The sequence below is a fragment of the Macrobrachium nipponense genome, chromosome 41, assembly GCF_015104395.2.
Source record: "Macrobrachium nipponense isolate FS-2020 chromosome 41, ASM1510439v2, whole genome shotgun sequence".
NCBI lineage: Eukaryota > Metazoa > Arthropoda > Malacostraca > Decapoda > Palaemonidae > Macrobrachium > Macrobrachium nipponense.
This window is the reverse complement of record NC_061102.1, coordinates 57533696-57556083: the sequence shown is the minus strand read 5'-3', so window position 1 is coordinate 57556083 and position 22388 is coordinate 57533696. Positions and strand designations below refer to the sequence as shown.

The window sequence follows — 22388 nt, the reverse complement described above, 5'->3', positions numbered from 1 at the left end:
TTTAACTTCTTATTTGAAGAAGTTAGAGAGGGATAGAGTTAGACGACTGAAAGGTGTGAGTTCAAGGCCTATTGAGCCTTTCACGGATAATTCTAACCCTACTGATGTAGATTCTCCCTATAGATCTCATTCTCAGAGTGTGTTTTCGGATTCGGCATCGGAAATCGCCAATCTGAAAGCGACTATTAGAGACATGAAGTCCAAGATGGCTGACTCGAAAGGTAAGGCTAGTGATAGTGAACATTTTAGTGAAGTGAGTTCTATCAGTGTTGTGGAGGTGCGTTTGATCGTCCCTGCGGCGCTCCCAGGCCTAGACCTCTTCCAAGCTCCATGCCCAGAGGAGAAGAAGTCGAAAGCCTTAAGGAGGTCGTGGGGAATCCCCAACGGTCAGACGTCCCTTCAGCTAGCTCTGCTTCATGGCAGCCAGCTCAAGGGCGCTATAGGAAAAGCGTCCTTCGCGAGTGTTTCTCGTCCTCTCCCTGCTCCCTCAACCTAAACGAGGGTGGAAGGAGTCGAGCTTATCGAGACCGATGAAGCGTTCATATGAAGCAAGACATTGATTCGAGCCAGAGCGCTTCTCGGATGACGCCCCGTCTGCTATTAAGAAAGCGAAGATGGCGTCAGCGTCACCTGACGCTTATGAGGAAGTACCCCATCTTGCTTCTTCCCCGAGTGATGACGAGAGGCGTCATGCACTAGACGTGGGAGAAGCGTCAAGAAAGATCATTATGGCGGTTCAGGAACAACTGTCATCTCTTGTGGGAGTTTTAGCGCCCCGTCGGAAGGACGTGACGCTTCCAATTAAGAAGTCTCGTCCTCTCTCACCTGCTCGAAGAGAAGCGTCAGACAGATGTGAAACTGTTAAACGTCTGGCAGGAGCTTCGAGTTCGAGAACTAGAACGGGGGCTGACGAGAGTGTTGTAAGACAAGAGAAACGAAAGACGTCTTTTAGAAGTGAAGCGTCATTTCAAGCGGAACGTGACGCTCCGTCCAAGATTGTGACGCCGAGTAGGGACCCCTTAGGAGAGCGGAGCGTCTTCCAAGACGAAGCGTCATCAAGACGTCAACAGAGACTCATACATGACACTCGGAGAGCGGGAAGCGTCATACAAGACGTCTTCTAAAGTGCAAGAGAAGCCGCAGGTTGTGACGCCTTCCAAGTCGATCAAAACGGGAAAAAGGAAAGACTTTCATTCCCTTAGCCCCTCTCCTATCAGGAGTTTGTCTCCTCCAGAAGAGGAAAGTTCAGAAACTCAGAGATATCCAGAGTTGGAAGAAAACTCGGATGATGACGATCATGGAAGAGAGGGCTTGTCCAACTATAAGGTGTTGACTACCCTGCTTCTGGAGGAATACGGAGACGAGTTGACTCCGGCTGCTCCTCCTTCTCCGCGCGTCGCTCTTTTTCGAGTGCAAAGGCGAAGAAGCCCTCGTCTTTTCTGAGATGAAGCCCACCATCTCGTGAAGCGGGCTTTACACGCCTTAGTCCTGGATGAAGTCGAAGAAAGACTTAGTCAGGACAGTATTTTGCATTGCCTCCAGCCAAGGTTTAGCTGGGAAAAGAGGCATATGGTACAAGACGGGGGAGAATATGGGTATCGCTCTCCCTTCTACAACAGAGGCAGATTTTTCGACGTTAGTTGACGCTTCAAGGCGTCCTAGTCTCAATTCTGCTCGTATTACATGGAGTATTTCAGAACTGGATCATCTCCTCAAGGGACTCTTCCATGTATTGGAAGTCTTCAACTTCTTAGATTGGTCCCTTGGGGTGATGTCCAAGAAAGCTCATGATTCAGAGGGAATCGAACCTGAAGCCCTGTTATGCATTTTGTCTTGCATCGACAAAGCGGTACAGGATGGATCTTTTGAATATCTTCATTATTTGGAGCAGGTCTTTTGAAGAAAAGGACGGTGTATGGCGCCTTCTTAACAAAGGCAGTCTCGCATGCTCAGAGGGCAGCTCTACTGTATGCACCTCTGTCTGACTATTTGTTCCCTTCTCAGTTAGTGAAGGACGTGGCTCACTCTTTAACTGAGAAGGCGACGCAGGATCTTCTGACGCAGTCGGCTAGGAAGAAGAAACCTGCTTTAGTATCTGACAAGAAAGGACCTAGCACTTCTACGCAGCCCTTTCGAGGTGGTCCGATCTCCAGACCTCCGCAAGAAGGAAGGCTCCAGAGAAGAGAGGTAGGTCCGCCTTTCGTCCCTTTAAAAAGGGAAAATGAAACATTTCTCCTCCAAGCACCAGTAGGTGCCAGGCTCCTGGGATTCGTGGAGGCCTGGACAATGATAGACGCAGACGCGTCTTCATTGAATATCATAAGGAAGGGATATCGTATCCCTTTCCTGAATACTCCTCCCCTAACGTCAATACCAAGGGAACTATCAGCCAAGTACAAGGACCCTGTGCTGAGGGATACTCTTCGATCGATGGTGGAACAAATGTGGGACAAGAGTGCAATAGAACTAGTACTGGATCAAAACTCCCCGGGGTTTTACAATCGCCTTTTTCTAGTGGCGAAAGCCTCGGGAGGCTGGAGACCAGTACTAGACGTCAGCTCTCTGAACCAAATTTGTTCAGAAGGAGAAGTTCTCCATGGAGACTTCTGCTTCAGTCCTAGCGTCATTAAGACAAGGAGATTGGATGGTGTCTCTAGATCTCCAGGACGCCTACTTTCACGTCCCGATCCACCCTTACGTCGAAGAAGTACCTCCGTTTCATGACGGGGGGAAGGATCTTTCAGTTCAGAGCCTTGTGTTTCGGCCTGTCCACAGCTCCTCAGGTCTTCACAAGCCTGAGAGGAATGTGGCGAGATTTCTTCATCTCAAAGGAGTGAATGTCTCTATGTACCTAGACGACTGGCTTATCAGGGCCAGATCGGAGAGACAGTGTTTGGAGGACCTAAAGTTAACTCTGGATTTGACCAAGGCGTTGGGATTGCTTGTGAACCTCGAGAAGTCTCAGCTGACCCCCAGACAAGACCTAGTCTATCTGGGATTCGGATGGATTCTCGGGTTTTCGAGTTTTTTCCTTCGCAAGAGAGAACCGCAAAAGGTTTGCGGATAATCTCTCTCTTCTTAGAGAAGCAACAAACGTCAGCGAGGGAATGGTTGAGCCTTCTGGGGACGCTTTCCTCGCTGGAACAATTCTTCCCTCTCGGAAGACTTCATATCCGTCCACTTCAATTCTTCCTCAAGAAGTCTTGGAGCTGGAAAACCGGACAAATGTCGGACGTTTTTCCCATTCCAGTGGAGATAAAGGCACACCTACAGTGGTGGTTGCTACCTCTGGAAGAGAACAAAGGGATCTCTCTAAGATCACAGAACCCAGACCTAGTGTTGTTCTCCGACGCGTCGGAGACGGGTTGGGGAGCGACATTAGGCTCGGAAGGAAGTGTCAGGCACCTGGGAACCAGCACAGGTGTCCTGGCACATAAACTGCAAAGAGCTCTTCGCCGTACACCTGGCCTTGAAGAGCCTAGAACCTCTGGTGAGAGACAAGATAGTACAAGTAAACGTGGACACACCACCGAACTTGCCTACATTCGGAAACAGGGATGGGACAACACTCCTCGTTCCTTTACGAACTCACGAGAGACCTATTACTTTGGACGTCTCAAAGGAACATCTCCCTGCTGACAAGGTTCGTACAGGGAGTAAGGAATGTGAGGGCGGACAGGCTCAGCAGGAGGAACCAGGTCCTTCATACAGAATGGACTCTGCACGAGGAAGTGTGTCTCGATCTCTGGTCTCTGTGGGGAACTCCTCATGTGGATCTCTTCGCATCATACATTTCAAAAAGGCTCCCCAGTGTTTTGCTCGGTCGTGGAAGATCCAAGAGCGATTATGGTAGACGCCTTCCTGCTAAACTGGTCTCGAGTAGAACGTTTACGCTTTTCCCCCATTCAAAATCCTGGGGTTAGTAATCAAAAAGTTTGTGGCGTCAAAAGAGAACGAGGATGACATTATAGCCCCCTTTTTGTTTGGCCGGCCCAGGAATGGTTCACGGAGGTGGTAGAGTGGATCGTAGACTTTCCAAGATCCCTACCAGGAAGGACGGATCTTCTCAAACAACCACACTTCAAGAGGTACCATCAAAACCTCCCCGCTCTCGCTCTGACTGCCTTTCGACTATCGAAAGACTTGTCAGAGCGAGAGGCTTTTCTCGCGAAGTGGCAAGCGCGATCGCGAGAGCTCGCAGAACCTCCACTACGAAGTATACCAGTTCGAAGTGGGAGGTCTTTAGAAGGTGGTGTAGAGCCAAGAATTGTCCTCCTCCTCTACCTCTATAGCGGAAATTGCGGATTTCTTGCTATTCCTGAGAGTAAAATCTCATCTAGCCGTATCTACAATAAAGGGATACAGAAGTATGCTCTCGGCTGTATTCAGAAACAGAGGATTAGATCTGGCAAATAACAAAGATCTCCACGATCTCATAAGATCTTTTGAGACTTCAAAGTCTAAGGAACCAGTACCTCCGAACTGGAACTTGGACGTAGTACTCAAATATCTGTCTTCGGATAGATTCGAGCCTCCGCATCTGGCATCATTTTAGAGACATAACTAGAAAATGCCTATTCCTTTTATCTTTAGCAACGGCAAAGAGGATTAGTGAGTTACAAGCTCTGCAGGATAAAGTAGGATTCAAGGGAGACTCGGCTATTTGCTCGTTTAAAACCCTGTTTTTTTAGAAAAACGAGAATCCCACGAATCCCTGGCCTAGGTCATTCGAAGTCAAAGGAATGTCGAGTCTCGTAGGCAGAAGCAGAGAGGTCCTCTATGCACCCTGTTAGAGCTCTGAAAGTTCTATCTTCAGAAGGAACAAAGCGTCAGTTGGGAGGCTCTAGACAAGGTCTTTGTTTGGTGCGCGGATAAAAAGACCCCACAAGAAACTGATGTCCAAGAATGCTCTAGCGTTCTTTGTAAGAAACGTCATTACGGACGCTCATAAGGCCTGTCCTGACGACCAATTACAACTACTGAAGAGTAAAGCTCATGAAGTAAGAGCGTTGCGACGTCTCTCTCTCCCCCCCCCCCCCCCCCCCTCTCAGCGTTTTATAAGAATATGTCGCTTAAAAACATTATAGATTACGACGATATTGGGAAGATGCAACCCTCCAGTATTTGCATCTCATTACTTGAAAGACGTGCGTGTGACGTATGAGAAGTGCTTTTCTCTAGGTCCTATCGTATCGGCAGATACGATTCTGGGTACGGGAGCCGACACCAATCCTTAAATGTATATACTGTTCTTCTGTTTGGATATGGTCGAGAATCTCTTCGACAATGGAGGATTCAGGCTCGCACGCAGGGGCGGCCGTCTATGTTGTTCATAAGAGAATTCTTGTCATATCCAATTAGTTGAGTAAAATTTTTTTTTTGAAAAATTATGTATGTGTGCGTAGTGGTTTTTGAGTTACGGTTGTTGTGACGAGTTCGGGGATAACTCGTAACAATCCTTAGTTCTAACATATGGTTAGGATCAGGTGGTCGGGATTGGTTGTGTGCTCCTTCATAAGGTGTATTGTCATATAAGTGGATCAGCACCCATTGACAAGGTCCTTTTAGGCTCTGCTGAGTAAGTGGGTAAGACCCCATCGGCAGACCCACAAGAACTCTTGGCCATAGATCACATATCTCGCTAAAGTTTCTTGAGGTGATGCAGACTACTGGGCAAACACCCACGAAGTCTACCACCTATCAGGTAGGAACCAAGGTTTTATTTATACCTACAACATATGTTGTTTACCTGTCTATTCCATATAGTAGCTGTCTCTTACCCTCCACCGAAGGGTGCCAATCAGCTATGTATATATCTTAACAGGGTAATTTGATTGTATGAAAATGATATTGTTATGTTACAATAAAGTTTCATACATACTTACCTGGCAGAATATATACAATTAAGGCCCACCCAGCCTCCCCGCAGGAGAACAGGTGGAAGAAGAGAAAATATGATAGAAAACGGGGATGGTTCCTATCCTGCCGCCCAGGCAGGCAGGTAGATCACCTGACCTACCTGTAGCGAGTGGCGCGAAATTTGAATTTCTGTCGGGACACGGAGTCTTAGCTATGTATATATCTGCCAGGTAAGTATGTATGAAACTTTATTGTAACATACAATATCATTTTGTTCATACTTACCTGGCAGATATATATATTTTAAGTACCCACCCACCTCCCCTCAGGAGACAGTGGAAATAAAAATTATGAATAGAAAATGGGAATGGTTCCTGATACCCGCCTCCCAGCGGCGGGAATGAGTACTAACCACCTGACTCCCACTACGTGTGTCATAAGTTTTTAAAATTCTGTCGGACTTCAGAAAATACAGCTATATATATATCTGCCAGGTAAGTATGAACAAACTTTATTGTATCATAACAATATCATTTTTTTTTTCCTGCAAGGTTGCAAGGACAGAACTTTGACTGATGGACATAACTATTAATGATTGGGCCAGCTTGATAAGAATGCTCTCTCTCTCTCTCTCTCTCTCTCTCTCTCTCTCTCTCTCTCTCTCTGCGCGCGCCATCTGCCAGCCTCAACCGGGGAGGTAGTCGCTCTCTCTCTCTCTCTCTCTCTCTCTCTCTCTCTCTCTCTCTCTCTCTCTCTCTCTCTCAGAATAGTTATTGCAAACGATGAGAAATCGGATGAAGCTAAGGTAATATCTCTCTCAGAATAGTTATTGCAAACGATGAGAAATCGGATGAAGCTAAGGTAATATCTGGTGTGCCACAAGGTACGGTTCTAGCTGCATTGCTGTTGTTTGTTATTATGATTGCAGACATAGACAGTAATGTTAAGGACTCGGTAGTGAGTAGTTTCGCCGATGACACAAGAATAAGTAGAGAAATTACTTGTGATGAAGATAGGAACACGCTACAAAGAGACCTTAACAAAGTATGTGAATGGGGAGAGGTAAATAGGATGGTATTTAACTCTGATAAATTTGAATCGATAAATTATGGAGATAGAGAAGGAAAGCTATATGCATATAAGGGACCTAATAATGAGACAATCACAAATAAGGAAGCAGTTAAGGGGCCCGGCCAGAACCCTTATATATATGTGGGTATAGGGCAAAAAATGCAGTCATGAAAAAATTCATGGAGCTCCATATGGCAATTGAGAATACGTATGCGAAATATTTCATCAAAATTCCTCTTACTTTCATAGTTACAGGGTAATTAGTAAACATAACTCAATAAGCCTAAAACATTCATCTGTACAAGAAAATGCAATATTTCTTCTGTTATCATAAATTTTGATAATTATTGTCATAGAAATTGTGAGAAATGGCATCTGTAGAGATTCCGTGGGTCGCAGAGAGGAGTATCAAGTTCTGCCATGATTCAGTGCTAGCACAGACTTCAAGTAGTCTACACGTTCGAGTTTCACCTCTGACATTCGCTTGCTTTTACATATGTTTCTCTGTTTCGGCAAGAATTTCATCATGCCAATGAGGAAAAGACAAGGAAAACATCTCGCTAACCTAAAGATGAAGAAAATTGTCTCTAATATGATTACAGAATATCATAATATATGCGATATTAGTGTAGTTAGTGAAGAGAAGAGAGGGAGGGTTGCGTAGTCAGTAAACGCCCCTGTCTTGCCTGAAGCACACGTCACACTTTCCCCGAGGCTACGATCCTTGAGCAAAGAGATCTTAATTTATGATAAATAACATAGTTTTGGTTTATTAATACCCAAAAAGGAATATGAAATTCATAATAATTAAGATTTATTAACATTGTCTTTGTAAAAAGAGAGTACAACTACTATCCGACTTCCAACCTACTCGACATACGACCACTCGTACTTACAACCTTACTTCAGACAGTTGACCATTAAGTTACTTGGCACTGCGCCATCTCATTAGAACTCTCATCACTCAGGCAGCATCAGTTTGAGTTAACCTGCCCTATCTGCAGCATCATTTGGTATTAACTGTACTGTAGACTGAATTGCAAACCAATTTACGTAAGAATCGACTTCTGACATGCATGCAAGAACCTAACCCCATTGTAACTCAATGCCTGATTGTACGTAATATATACTATTACATAAATGATTAAAATGTATTAGTAGAAGTACATTATGGTAAAAAGATTGAAATAATGATTGTACATTATATTACAGTACTAAGTAGGCACTTTTATATAGCAAAGGTTTGATAGTACACCCTACCCAGTATGTTGGCCACTTTCTAAGGTTCGACTTACATCCATTCTGACTTACAACCAGTGGGTCGGAACCAAACTTGGTTGTAAGTAGGATAGTACCTGTACAACTTCGAATTTCACCTCTTGACATTCTCTTGCATTTACGTTTGTTTATGTTTCGGCAAGAATTACAACGAAAAATACTAGGTGGCGTGGTTGGTATGGTGTTTGCGTTCCATCTTGGTGGTCGCGGGTTCGATTCTCGGCCATTCCATTGAGGAGTGAGAGATGTGTGTTTCTGGTGATAGAAGTTCACTCTCGACGTGGTTCGGAAGTCAAGTAAAGCCGTTGGTCCCGTTGCTGAATAACCACTGGTTCCATGCAACGTAAAAACACCATACAAACAAACTAAAAAACAAACTAACATGCAGAAGACAATTCGCTGTAATAAGCCGAGTTAGTGAAGGAGAGAGTAAGAGTTGCGTAGGAAGAAGTGCCCTGTCTTGCCTGACGCAGTACCCCAAGCTACGATATATGAGCAAAGGGATCATCATTTATGATTAAATTATGATAAATAAAATAGTTTTGGTTTATTAATACTCACAAAAAAAATATACATTCATAATAATCATTATTTATTAACATTGTCGTTATAATCAAACTAAGAAAATCTTTGAATACCCGTATCTCAAAACTATAGTTATTGACCTTCAAAATCTATCTTCTCACTTAGTTTTAAAGCTAAAACATTGGAATTTGGTATATAACTCAAAAAGACATTATAGAACAAGCAAATGAAGCCCTTTTTTCCAATTTTTGTTTCGTCTTTTTTTTATATAAATTTTTTCCTAATTTATAGGGTTTATTTTTTTACCATATTGAAAAATTCATATCTAGCAAAAAAATGACTTAGAAAAAAAAAACCTCCTCATTCGATTGGAGGTCTACATCAGGTCTATATATGGTAGTAATCCCAGGTCTTAATATTAAATATCAAGGGAGGAGATAGAATTTGAAAAATGGTTATTTTCGGGATAAATCGCCCTGGTGTCACAAAACCGAAGGTCAGAGGCGAAAGTCATATGCGTTGGGAGATGTCCCAAGTCACCTTATTAAGGGGTATGAATATCAAAGTTCTGTCCTTAAAGAATGGCATTAGCCGGCCAGCCCCCTTAAAGACCTTGGTGTGATGTTGAATAGGAACATGTTATGCAATGATCAAATACCAATTCTAAAGGCAAAATGTAAAGCAAAAATGGGAATGTTGTTACGGCACTTCAAAACAAGAAAAGCTGAACACATGATTAAGCTTTATAAAACGTATGTTTGTAGTCCACTTGAATATTGCAATATGATATGTTACCCACACTATCAAAAGGATATTGCACAAATAGTGTACAAGGTCCTTTACAGCTAGAATAGAGTAGTTAAGGATCTTGACTACATGGAAAGACTACAATTTTTAAAATTATATAGTCTAGAAAGCAGAAGGGAACGCTACATGATGATTCAAGCATGGAAACAGATAGAAGGAATTGCCAAAAACATCATGGAGCTAAAAATATCAGAAAGAGCAAGCATAGGTAGATTATTTAATAGTGCCCAAAACTACACCAGGAAAAATAAGGAAAGCACACAGGATATTAATCCACTATGCACCAGCATCGACAATGCAGCGTCTATTCAGTGCGTTGCCAGCTCATCTGAGGAATATATCAGGAGTGAGCGTAGATGTGTTTAAGAATAATCTTGACAAATATTTTAGCTGCATCCCAGACCATCCAAGATTGGAAGATGCAAAATATATCTGAAGATGCACTAGCAACTCTGGTAGACATTAGAGGTGCCTCACACTGACAGACCTGGGGCAACCTGAACAAGATGGAAGTCTCTCTCTCTCTCTCTCTCTCTCTCTCTCTCTCTCTCTCTCTCTCTCTCTCTCTCTCTCTCTCTCTCTCGTTATTATGTAGTTTACCCTACTTAATTTTCTTCCCTAACACCTCTCTCTCTCTCTCTCTCTCTCACTCTCGTTATTATGTAGTTTACCCTACTTAATTTTCTTCCCTAACACTACTCTTTATTTCAGGTCATATTGAATTGGTGCATCCAGCAGAAGAAAATTGGTGGCCCTGGTGCAACTGTTGAAATCGATGAGGCGAATTTTGGTAGGTGTAAGTACAGGCAGACCCGAGAGTCAGTAACCGGTACTCGTACCAATACCATAGAGAGGAGGCAGAGGGAACTCTGGGAGACGACTCCTAGATACGGTTGTAGGATGTATAACTTCGTCGGGTACTTGGCTGTTGCATATTTTAAGCTTCACTTTCAAGACCCCAAGACCCGACTCCATGCCTTCATGAAAGCAGCTGCTACTTTGTACCCTCCCTCTTTAAGGTAAGGTTCCAAAATTATTCTTTATTATTATTTTTAGAATGTCCTACCCGAGTGATACATTTTTGCGGGAAGTTGTTTGTTATCCTGCAAATCTATATAACTATTCCGTGGAGGGCTACTTGTCACTTAGTCAACTAGTACCTTCTCTTCTCACCACCCCCCCAGTGCACCATCTTCCCCTTAGTGAACATATGGCTCCGTGGTGGTTTCTCACTCCAAACATTGAGGCTTTGTTTTCACTTCTTCCTTGCCCAAACATGGAGGCATTCTTTACTTTTCTTCGATTCCCACTGACCGAACACTTCGATTGTTTCCCAATTTAGTTAGTCTACGGCAGTTGACTTTTTCCTGTTAGTTAACTTGCAAAAAAATTTCAAACTAATATTTTGAGTTCAATTGTAACTATGTGGCTGGATCACAAGCTTAAAAAAAAACAAGTGGCAAAACCCTCCCCACATTAACCTAATCACTCCAGCTGCCAAACCCACCCTCACTCACTCTTTCTTCTTTACACAACAAAATACACGCAGGACAATAGACCTACACCTATACCTATACACAAAACACTTGTACTTACCAATTCCAGATATTCCAGGGCTATCCTGTGCTGTCCGCCGGTCAAGGTCACAGAAATACCAACAACAACCAAGAACCACAACCCACAACCCAATAACACAACACAACAACCACCAAGGATTACAACCCAACAACAACACAACCACCAAGGACCACAACAAGAACCATGGAACACAACCAACACTCAACAACAACAACAGCAACCAACCAAGGAACATAGCCACAACCTAACACAACAACAACCAACCAAGGAACATAACCACAACCTCACATATAACAACAACAACAAAAGACCACTGCACAAGCAACACAAAAAATCACAACAGCACAGGCACAACAACAACTAAGCAAAAACACTACCTTAACAACAACCAAATAAATCATTAACACACACAACTCATCTAACTCCCAGTGCCTTCAAAATAACTGCTTCCGACACTACTAACTGTCACCAGCTCTCACCAAAGACTGACTGAAAACTAGCTAAAAACACAGAACTCTAACAATCAACAGCACCAGCAGACAGCCCAGAACCCACCAACAACCAATCCAGTCGTTAACACACACACACACACACACACACACGTTGTCAAATGGAACTCCATAACTCCTCATATTTCCTTCCCTGTCACATTTGACAACGTCTCCTTTCACTCAAACACCCACACTAAATAGCCTTCCGCAGCACCCACGGATACTCGGACACAGGTCCCCAGGATCTTGTTTGAGGGCCCTCATACACACACAGTTACACCGCCATAAACTTCTCCCAGACTACTTCCAGTCAGACTACCATTACTATCTCCCTCACCACCATCCCCCCAAATCCCATTTTCTATCTCCTCTACCCCTTCCAACTCTTGTCCGAGTATCTCTTGTAACTCTGCCACCAAATCACTTACCTCATTTACACTCCTGCCAAACTCCCGAAGAGACTCATCCATACTGCCAACTACATCCTTACCACCTGATTCCCTTTTCGGTGAAACTTCACTAAACCCTGACAATTCAAACCCACACACGCTATATGTATCATTCCTCCCCTCAAAGTCGTCTGTATTACATGCCTTATCCACCATTTTTACCCTAGCTAACCCCTCCATCATGCAGTTCACGTTTCTCCCTGTCATTCCCTTTCTTTACCTTCTTCCACTTTCTTCCGTACTCAACCAACAACCAACACTAACTGCCGATCTTCCAGACCCATTTGCTCTCTCATGCTTGGCTCACATTTATTCACCCTCAACCACTCATCATCGCATTCTCCCAAACATACTTGGGTACTTGCCTCCACTTTCGGAGCTGGTTATGGTGTGCCCTAACCTCATCCACACACCCATCTACTCACAATTTCCCCAACACGTAACTCAATCCACTTGGTCCCACTTCTTCCAAAATCTCAAAAAGCCCTTCAAATTTCTCCCTTACCTTATTCACATTCATTCTCCTTTTCTCAACCACCTCTTTCAACACCTTATCTCCAATCCTAAAACTTTCAAACCTTTCACTCGCTTTCTTCCACAAACCTCGATCAGTCTCTGACAGACCCAACCGCGGGCTAACAATCCTTTCAAAATTCAACACATACCTATACTCTTCTGCAGTGTGGCGTCATATACCCACACTGCACGTCCTACATACATATCCCAATCGTTGCCTTTATTCATCATTCGCAAAATCTCTGTCATCGTTCTAACAGTCCTTTCTGCCAAACCATTCGCACTGGCCATATACGGAGTAGAATACACATGGACAATACCCCATTCCTTCAACAATTCAAAATCCCACCCCACAAACGCAGGTCCATTATCACTCAACATTTTCGCCGGCTTACACACACACACACACACAGGCAACATCACTTGCCCCACCATCCGCGCAACGGTTTCACTCCTCTTATCTTTGATGGGAACCGCATAGGCAAATTTACTCATATGAACCACCACCACAATCATTCCCATATGCCCCCTCACAGTCTTTGGCAACGAAACACAATCAATCACAAGCATTTCAAACGGCTCTTTCATCTGCAATCGCAACACAGGCGGACTTGCATGCACACACTGATACTTTCCCCTCCGACAGTCTTCACACGTCACAGCCACATCCACACAAATCTTATTCAACCCAGACGCATACAATATCTCTCTCATGCACTCCCACAACTTATTTTTCCCCATATGCCCAAACTGATCATGCACCAACAAACACATACTGCTGACTCAACAGAAAACACCGGCACATACACTTACCTGTCATACACCCCTTCCTGATGCAAAAAGTACACTATGTTTTTACAAACCACAAACCGTTTAGCAACCCTCTTATACACACCCAACTCATGCGGCCAATCTTCCACACATACTCCCCCAAAGACACACTGCCGCAACATACTTATCTCCAAGCACTTATCTTGCATTTCCTCAATCTCCTCCTCCTCTCAACAAATCATTCTCACTTCTAGCAATATCAATTACCCCCACAAAGTTTGCTACAAATGCACTACAATCCTGAATCCTAGCTATTGTGCTACCCCCCTTACTAAGAATCCCATTTCCTATATCTACGCTTACATCATGCATCTTCAAAAAATCCATCCCTATCAAAAAGCAAGCAGGCATATCATTTTCTCCCATGATTATAAAGATATGTACAACTTCCAAATCTCCTAACCTAACCTTTAACTGCACCTCTTGCACACCAACATTCGGACCCCAGTCACTCGTGAAAAGACATTGCATCAGCAATCACGTTTTTACTCCCTGGCACATATTCTAACCTAAAATCAAACTCGCTCAAATCTTCAATCGTCCTCGCGATCCTAGCATTCACACACTTTCTTGATCATATACAATAATGGCCAATGGTCCGTCCGGATGATAAATTTTACCCCATACAAAAACACTTTCAACGCTTTCACACAAAACCTTATTGCCGCAAGTTCCTTCTCAACCACCGAATACTTCCGCTCCGCTTTATTAAAAGCTTTACTTACGCAATTCCTCTCAACTGTTCCTCCCCATTCACCTCTTGCATCTGTGCTAAACACCCTCCCATACTAACCTCGCTCGCATCAGTATGCAGCTCAAGCTCACTCGCACCTCACTATAGTCTGGAAAAGCCTAGGTGACACATCTAGCAGCCTCCTCTTTCAATCTCTCAAATGCTCTCACCATTCGCTCATCCCACCTTAGCTTAGTACAATTTTTCTTCCCTGTCCATTCTGTCAATGGCTTCCCTATACCCGAACAATCGCTAACAAACTTCCTCCTAAACTATTAACCCCAAAAACCCCTTTAAGGGGACCGTCCGCTATGATGTCTATTTTTTTTATTTATTACGCAAAATACATAATTTTCATATATGTTTTAGATATATATAATAACTTCATCATATAAAAATTTCAAGTCATTTGATCAAAAACTTTTCGTTTTATTAGCAAAAATCATGATTTAAAAAAAAAAAATTTGGTGAGTTTTATCCGCTAATAGTGACAAAAATTTCAAGTTATTTGACAAAAACTTTGCGTTTAGCAAAACTCATGATTAAAAAAAATTTAAAAAAAAAAAATTGGTAGAGTTTTCTCCGCTAATATGACATCAGTTGTATTGAAAATCATACCATAAAAACGTCTTTATATACGGAACAATTCTGTGGGGCAGAATTTTGATTTTTTATTTTTTTTATTTTTTATGAATTTTTTTTTTTTTTTTTTTAGTCTAGACACTCAAAAAATTCTAAAAAAAAAAGAAAAAAAAGATATCAAAATTCTGTCACACAAAATTATGGGATTTTTATTCCTCTTTCCAATGATATCTTTCTCTCTAAAATTGGATAATAAATAACCGAGTAATGTTTACCGACATGCGCATAAGTATGTTTTTGAGTTATGAGCTCCCAAAGATTTGCTATGTAAATTTTTGCTTTTTTCTTATAAAAGTCAAAACAACATTATTATAATTACTTTATTTGTACTTTTATTGTTGATTTCTACATCAAGGATCGTGGTCCTACCCCTAAAAGTGGTGTTAGTACCCTCAGCGTGACACCAGATAATGATGTTGACGGCGAGACATGAGACATTGAGGGCAGCTGAAAGCAATTAATTTTCGTGTTTTTCTTTCAGCACACTCCTGGCCTTCGCTAATTTTGCTAGCCATAGTTGCTGAGTAGCCTTCTTGATCTTAGGTAACTTCGGCATTGCTATAAGTTCACTAAGAAGTTATAAAAACAACGTAAATAGCTAGTAACCAAACGCAAGTGCCTACGCGCATGTAACCGCTTTGACGTCTGTGGCGTAACTGAGTCATTCTCCGAGTCTCGCCTATAAATAACCGCTCTGAGCAGCTCGCTTCTCGCCCAGTGTCAAACTACCTTTCATTGCTACCAGATGTATGAGAATTTCGAAAAAAATCTTTAAAAATCGCTGTATATATGCAAAAATAAACACGCAAAAACGATTCTGTCAAACTCAAGTCATACAGACGACGCAGTTACGATGACGTCATCATTTAAAACCCGCTATATCTTCATTATTTGTGAAAATAATTGGCTGAAACTTCTGGAAAGCATGCACGGCATGTTTCTGCATAGATACAAGTAATAACTCGATTTTTTATTTTTTCAAATTGACATGTCATCCGCCATAGCTGACGGTCCCCTTAACTCGCGCACAGTCTGGGGACGCGGACTCCCTTACCTTTTCCACAAACTTTTCACTCTTCCTTATGCCACTAGCAGTCACCTTATGACCAAGAAATTTCACCTCCCCAGCCAACCACAAACACTTCTCCAACTTCACTTTCGCTCCAACCTCTTCCAACTGCTCTAATACCTTCTTAAGCAGCTCCATATTCTCCTCAACAGTTTCACTCGCAATCAAAATATCATCTATAAACAAAGTCACCTTCCTTCTATCAAACCCAGCCAAAACCCCATTCATTGCCCTTTGAAAGGCAGCAGGCGCGTTAGTCAACCCAAAACTCAACCCTTTAAACTGGTAGTGGCAACTACCACTTGAAAATGTAGTAACAGGCCTGCTCCCCTCAAGAGGCATCTGGTAATAGCCCCCTACCAGGTCTAATTTGGTAAACACTCATCCCATGCATCTCATACACACAATCAGACACCACATTCATCGGAAATTGCTCCTCCACAGTCACTTGATTCACCCTCCTATAATCTACACACATCCGCAGACTTCCATCGGGCTTACGTACAGGGACTATGGGGCAATTCAAGGCACTCTCACTCCTCTCTATCACTCCCACTCTCAAGCTCCTCACACTGCTCCTCAATCTCTAGGGTAATAGCCGAGAAAAAGTGGCGAGGACACTGATATAAGGGGGTATCGTCTTCCAAAACGATCTTGAATTTGGGAAGTTTAGACCCCCAAAAATCCTCGTCACCACGACTCAACGCACCCTGCCGATCCCACAACATCTGCATCAACCGCCGCCTCTCGTCGTCACTAACATTCTCACTGACCTCAACTCTTCCTCTCAACTCATCATACTCCCAATCATCACTGCCTGTCATCACCTGTCTCACTTCAACATATCTTGTGTCATCTGTCCTCACCCACGTGTATAGCAACCCCACACAATCACTTTCACATATACCCCGCACTTGTTTTTTCCTAACACTCGGCAAAAACCCGCGGATTCTCCATATCCAAAATCCCATCGTATATATGCGCACTTTTTCAAAATACTGAAAGTTTAAAAATTTATCAAATGGCAATAAATTATAATCAAGAGCGAATTTAAATATTTATTTTACATAAACAGAACTTTCACTGAAATATGTAGTATTCGAGAAAATGGCTTAGGATCGTAGGTTGTCTTATTGCTTCTTGTCATTTAAGCGAGGTATCCGTCCCTATGAAGACCGATGATGCGACCTCATAATAACCCCCAATATCAGAAAAGTCCTCAGGATCTATAAATATGCAATAAATACGCTCTATTAATAGAGAGCAAATATACGAAAATATATCAAACTATTTAATTGCCAATTAATATAATAAATGTATGAAGATCGGACAAATATGAACTCGAACGAGCAAAATAAAACCGACACCTCACAAATATAAGTAATTAAACCGGCAATAAATTCTAAATTTTAATAAAAACAATATGATTGGTCCTTTGGATGATTTTTTTTTATAGTTCAGGTTAAGGAGACAATTCATTCAAAATGAATGCGTAACTTGAGTGAAATTTACAAGGCACAAGCATCAATGTGGTTTGCAACTTACCTCCACTCTAAGCAAGCCTCTCTAGGTCAATTGCAGCTGTCGTAGTTAATTCATGAGTCGATGTAAACTTGCTGTAACTCCATGGTATAGTAGCCTCAAAAAAGAAGCAATCCAAGAGCTCGCACTTCCAAGCAGGATCATCCTCGACCAACGGTCACACTAGTCACTTAATGCTTCATGATAAAATTTAGGCTGGATAGGTGAAAATTACAGAAGAGTTGACCCGCCCTTCTCGGCTGCTGAGTGAAAATTGAAAATGCACTTCCCGTCTTCAAACGCTGGGACTAGAAGTAAACTTTTGAGGTGGATTAAAGGTTTTCGTTCAGTCTCAAAACTCTAGTTTTAATGTATGACACTTACCTGGCAGGTATATATATAGCTATATTCTCTGTTCCACCTGGCAGAAATTTTCAAAACTCGCGGCAAACGCTAGTAACCTATTAGTAGTTCAGGCAACCACCACCCCGTTACCGTGGCGCTAGCGCTAGGAACCGTTCCCAATTGGGCCAGATTTTCTCTGCCAGCCGAACCGGCAACATTGTTGGTGGTTCCCTGCTAGGATTTTCATTCTCGTTGCTGACTTTTCATGGATCTTTGGTATTGTACTCGGAAACGTTAGCTTGGCATTCGCTTTGGATTGTTCTTTAAAGATGTCTGATACTGGAAGTATGTTTAGAGTTTGTGTAAAAGAGGGGTGTAAGGTAAGGTTGCCGAAAGCTTCGGTCGACCCTCATACCATTTGTAAGAAGTGTAGAGAGAATGTGTGTACTTGGGAGAATAGGTGCTTTGAATGTGAGAATTTATCAGAGAAGGAATGGAAGATATTTATGAAATATGTTGAGAGGCTTGAGAAAGATCGTGTAAGGAGATCTGTTTCTCGTAGTGAGAAGTCGAATTCTTCTAGTAAAAGGAGTGAATGTATTTCCTCTCCAGCTCCTTCTAACGTAGAATTGGTAGTTCCTTCTCCCCAGGTATCTCCTGCGCCCGCTGCTGTATCGGAGGAGGCGAACGATACACATATTGTGAAGGTGTTTGCTGCCCTTGCGTCCATGGGCGACCAGATACAGCGACTTACGGATAAAGTTAGTGCTTTTGATGTCAGTGAAAGTGTAGTGGAGGGGGCGTCTGATCGTCTCTCTCGTGCTCCTAGACCTAGACCTCTGTCAAGCTCCCAGACCCAAGGGAGAAGGCATGTCGACAGTCGAAGGGAGGCGAGAGAGGTTTTGTCGCGGTCAGGCGTCCCTTCGAACAGTCCTGTTGCAAGTTCCCAGGCTGTTGCAGTTCGCCGCAGAAAAGGCGTAACTGGGAAGTGTGCGTCCTCGGATGGTTCGACTTCCGAGCGGGAACGTCGGTATGCAGTTGTGTCTCGCCCCCTCAAGAGGACTTTCAGGACATCAACCGCTCTCGAGAGACATGCTCAAGATCGTGAGGCTTGGAGTAGTCCTGAGGTGTTGTCCTCCTCGGAAGACGGGGACGCAGTTCCGATCAAGAGGAAGAGGATTTTTCGTGCTAAAGAGGACTTAGTACGTCTTCTCGTCCTTGGATTTCGATGAGAGAGACTCTCCATCTTCTTGTGTATCTTCCCCTCGTCTTTCTCCGTCGGGTAGAGTGCAAGATCGCTCTCCGTTACGTCGCAGTCCCGCTCGTAATCCTCCTTCGTCCTCTGCCATTCAGGAAGATAGTACGAAGGGTTTCTTAAGGGAAATGCAGTCCAAGCTGGCAGTTCTTGTGAAGTCTTGGGATGCTCCTGTGCAGGCATCTTCGAGGCGGAAGGACGATTTCCTTCCCGTTAAGTCTTCTAAGAGGGAAGACAAGGACGCGTTCGCCGAGGACGCAGGACGCACTGGCGCTACGAGGACAGGCGATCGCTTGGTTATTCAGGACGCAGAAGAAGAAAATGGTTTGGCGGAAGAAGCAGGACGCAAACGTCAGGACTCGGGATCAATTGTGGACGTAAGACGCAGGCGACAGGAAGCAGATGTGTCTACGATGGACGCAGGACGCAGGCGGCAGGACGCCGATTCTTCGTTAGCCGCAGGACGCAGGCGGCAGGCGGCAGGACGTTATTCCGTCAGCGAAGCGTCAACACGACAGTGATTTGCAAGACATTTCATCAGCAGGAGAGGAATTGGAATTAGTTGAGGAAAAGAATACGGAACCTTCTTCAGATTACAAGGTTCTGACTTCACGTCTTCTTTCTATTTTTGAAGGGGAATTCAAACCGACAGCTCCTTTATCTCCCTTATCGCAGTTTTCCAAGACTAGGACTCCAAAGAAGTCCTCTTTCCTTAAGATGACTCTCTCAATTTCGGCGAAGAAGGCCCTTCAACGTGTGAATGACTGGATGAAGGATAAGAAAGAAGCGGGAAAATACTCTTTTGCTTTTCCACCAGCTAAGTTAGCATCGAAGTCGGGAGTATGGCACGCCACTGGAGAAAGTCTAGGCCTGGGAGTACCTGCCTCCTCCCAGGAGGACTTCTCCAGTATAGTAGACAGCTCACGCAGACAGGCGTTACAGTCTGCTAAGGTCTGGTGGACTTCGTCCGAATTTGACCATCTTTTCAAAGGGATTTTTAGGACTTTCGAAGTCTTCAATTTCCTAGATTGGTCTTTGGGAGCACTGGCGAACTCCCTAGAAGAAGAGGATTCGCAGGATATAGAACACTAAGAGCATTATGTCCTGCATGGACAAGGCTCTGAGAGACGGAACGAATGAACTGGCTTCTTTGTTCACAGCAGGAGTACTAAGAAGAGGTCGCTGTTGTGTTCTTTCGCTTCAAAAGGAGTTTCTAACTCTCAGAAATCGGAGTTGCTGTTCTCTCCCCTTTCGAAACAGCTTTTTCCTTCAGAGGTGATTAGGGATATAGCTCTCTCCCTTTCTCAGAAGGCCACTCAAGATCTTCTCTCGTCTTCAGTTAAGAAGTTCTTACCATCCAAGTTGGTTAAGAAAACTCCAAAGGAAACTAGGCCTTCGCAACAGCCCTTTTGAGGCAGAACATTCGCTCGACCCGCCTTTAGGGGTAAGAGAGTACCCACTAAAAGAGGAGCCAAGACCACTTCTAAAGAATGAGATATCAGTCCTCCAGACGACAGTGGGAGCCAGACTTCAAGGTTTTTGGGAAGTTTGGCAGAACATGAAGGCAGATCCCTGGGCTGTCAACGTAGCTTGGGAAGGGTACAAGATTCCTTTCTTGAAGAAACCTCCTCTCGCAACATCTCCGAGAGCCCTCGGGGCAAATTACAACGATTTAGTGAAGAAAGCGGCTCTGTGGGAGCAAGTAGCTTCCATTACTAGAGAAAGGAGCCATAGAGCCTGTTCTGGATCACGAATCTCCGGGATTTTACAACCGGTTGTTCCTGGTTGCAAAGTCCTCGGGAGGTTGGAGGCCAGTTCTGGATGTAAGTCAACTGAATCTTTTCGTAGAAAAGACCAAGTTCACTATGGAGACGAACGATTCGGATGGTGACCCTGGACTTACAAGACGCATACTTTCATATTCCGATTCATCCAGGAAGCAGGAAGTATTTAAGGTTTGTGATTCAGGACAGGGTCTTTCAGTTCAAGGCCCTGTGCTTCGGCCTTTGCACAGCCCCCCAAGTGTTCACGAGGATGATGTCCAATGTGGCGAGATGGTTGCATTTAAGAGGGATCAGAGTGTCTTTTTATCTGGACGACTGGTTGATAAGATCCCAATCAAGAAGTCAATGTCTGGAGGACTTGAATCAAACATTGAACTTAGCAAAAGACCTAGGTCTGGTGGTAAACATGGGAAAGTCTCAATTGAATCCCCAACAACAGATAGTTTATTGGGGATTCAGATATCGTCAGTGACTTTTCGGGCTTTTCCGTCCCCCGAAAGGCAAGCAATGCATTCGGAAGGTGCAGGACTTTCTAAAGAAAGACCGATGCTCAGCAAGAGAGTGATGAGTCTACTGGGCACACACTCTCGCTAGAGAGGTTCATTTCTTTAGGAAGACTGCACATGAGACCTCTACAGTTTTTCCTGAAGGATTCATGGCCAAGAAAATTGCAACCGGATTCCTTCCAGTTTCTAATTCCTGCCGAAGTGAAGGAGGAATTAAAGTGGTGGCTAACTCCAGGCAGGTTAGCAAGAGGGATGTCGCTTCAGCAGAAGAGCCCAGACCTCGTCTTGTATTCAGACGCGGGTTGGGGAGCGACATTAGGCCCTCAAGAGGTGTCGGGACTTTGGAGCAAGGAAGAAACAAGTTGGCACATAAACAGGAAGGAACTGATGGCAATTTTCTTGGCCTTGAAGCACTTCAGAGAGTTGATTCGAGACAAGACAGTGCAGATCAACTCGGACAACACCACGGCTCTGGCATACATCCGCAAACAAGGAGGGACTCATTCTTTTCCCCTTTACAAGTTGGCAAAGGAAGTTCTGCTTTGGGCGGAAGAGGAAAGTGTCGTGCTGCTCACCAGGTTTATACAAGGAGAGAAAAATGTGAGTGCGGACCTGTTGAGCAGAAGAGAACAACTTCTCTCGACGGAGTGGACGTTGCACATGGAGGTTTGCCAGAGCCTGTGGAAGTTGTGGGGCCGTCCGGTAGTAGATCTGTTTGCGACAGCCAGAACAAAAAGGTTACCAACCTATTGCTCTCCGGTTCCAGGACCAGGAAGCAGTGGCGGTCGACGCATTCCTGATGGATTGGACAAACTTAGATCTGTACGCTTTTCCTCCGTTCAAGGGACTGGGGGAAAGTGATGAAGAAGTTCAGGGAGAGCCAAGAACGAGATGACCTTAATAGCCCCGTTTTGGCCGGCCCAAAGTTGGTTCACAGAGGTACTGGAATGGACAATAGATACGCCAAGGACTCTTCCTCTAAGAGTAGATTTACTCAGACAACCCCACTTCGACAGGTTTCACAAGAATACCCTCGCTCTGGGTCTGACTGCGTTCAGACTATCGAAAGTCTTGTCAGAGCGAGGGGATATTCTAGAGAGGTGGCCAGTGCAGTGGCTAGAGCCAGAA

General features: G+C 43.9%; 1 protein-coding gene across 1 annotated transcript in view; it reads left to right on the top strand.

Moving 5' to 3' along the window:
- Window positions 1–22388, top strand: part of LOC135212918 (uncharacterized) — a 143180-nt gene that overhangs the window by 55692 nt on the left and 65100 nt on the right. The window contains exon 2 of the mRNA XM_064246661.1: window positions 10252–10559. Within this exon, the coding sequence (XP_064102731.1) occupies window positions 10252–10559 (308 nt within the window). The remainder of the gene's footprint in view (window positions 1–10251; window positions 10560–22388) is intronic.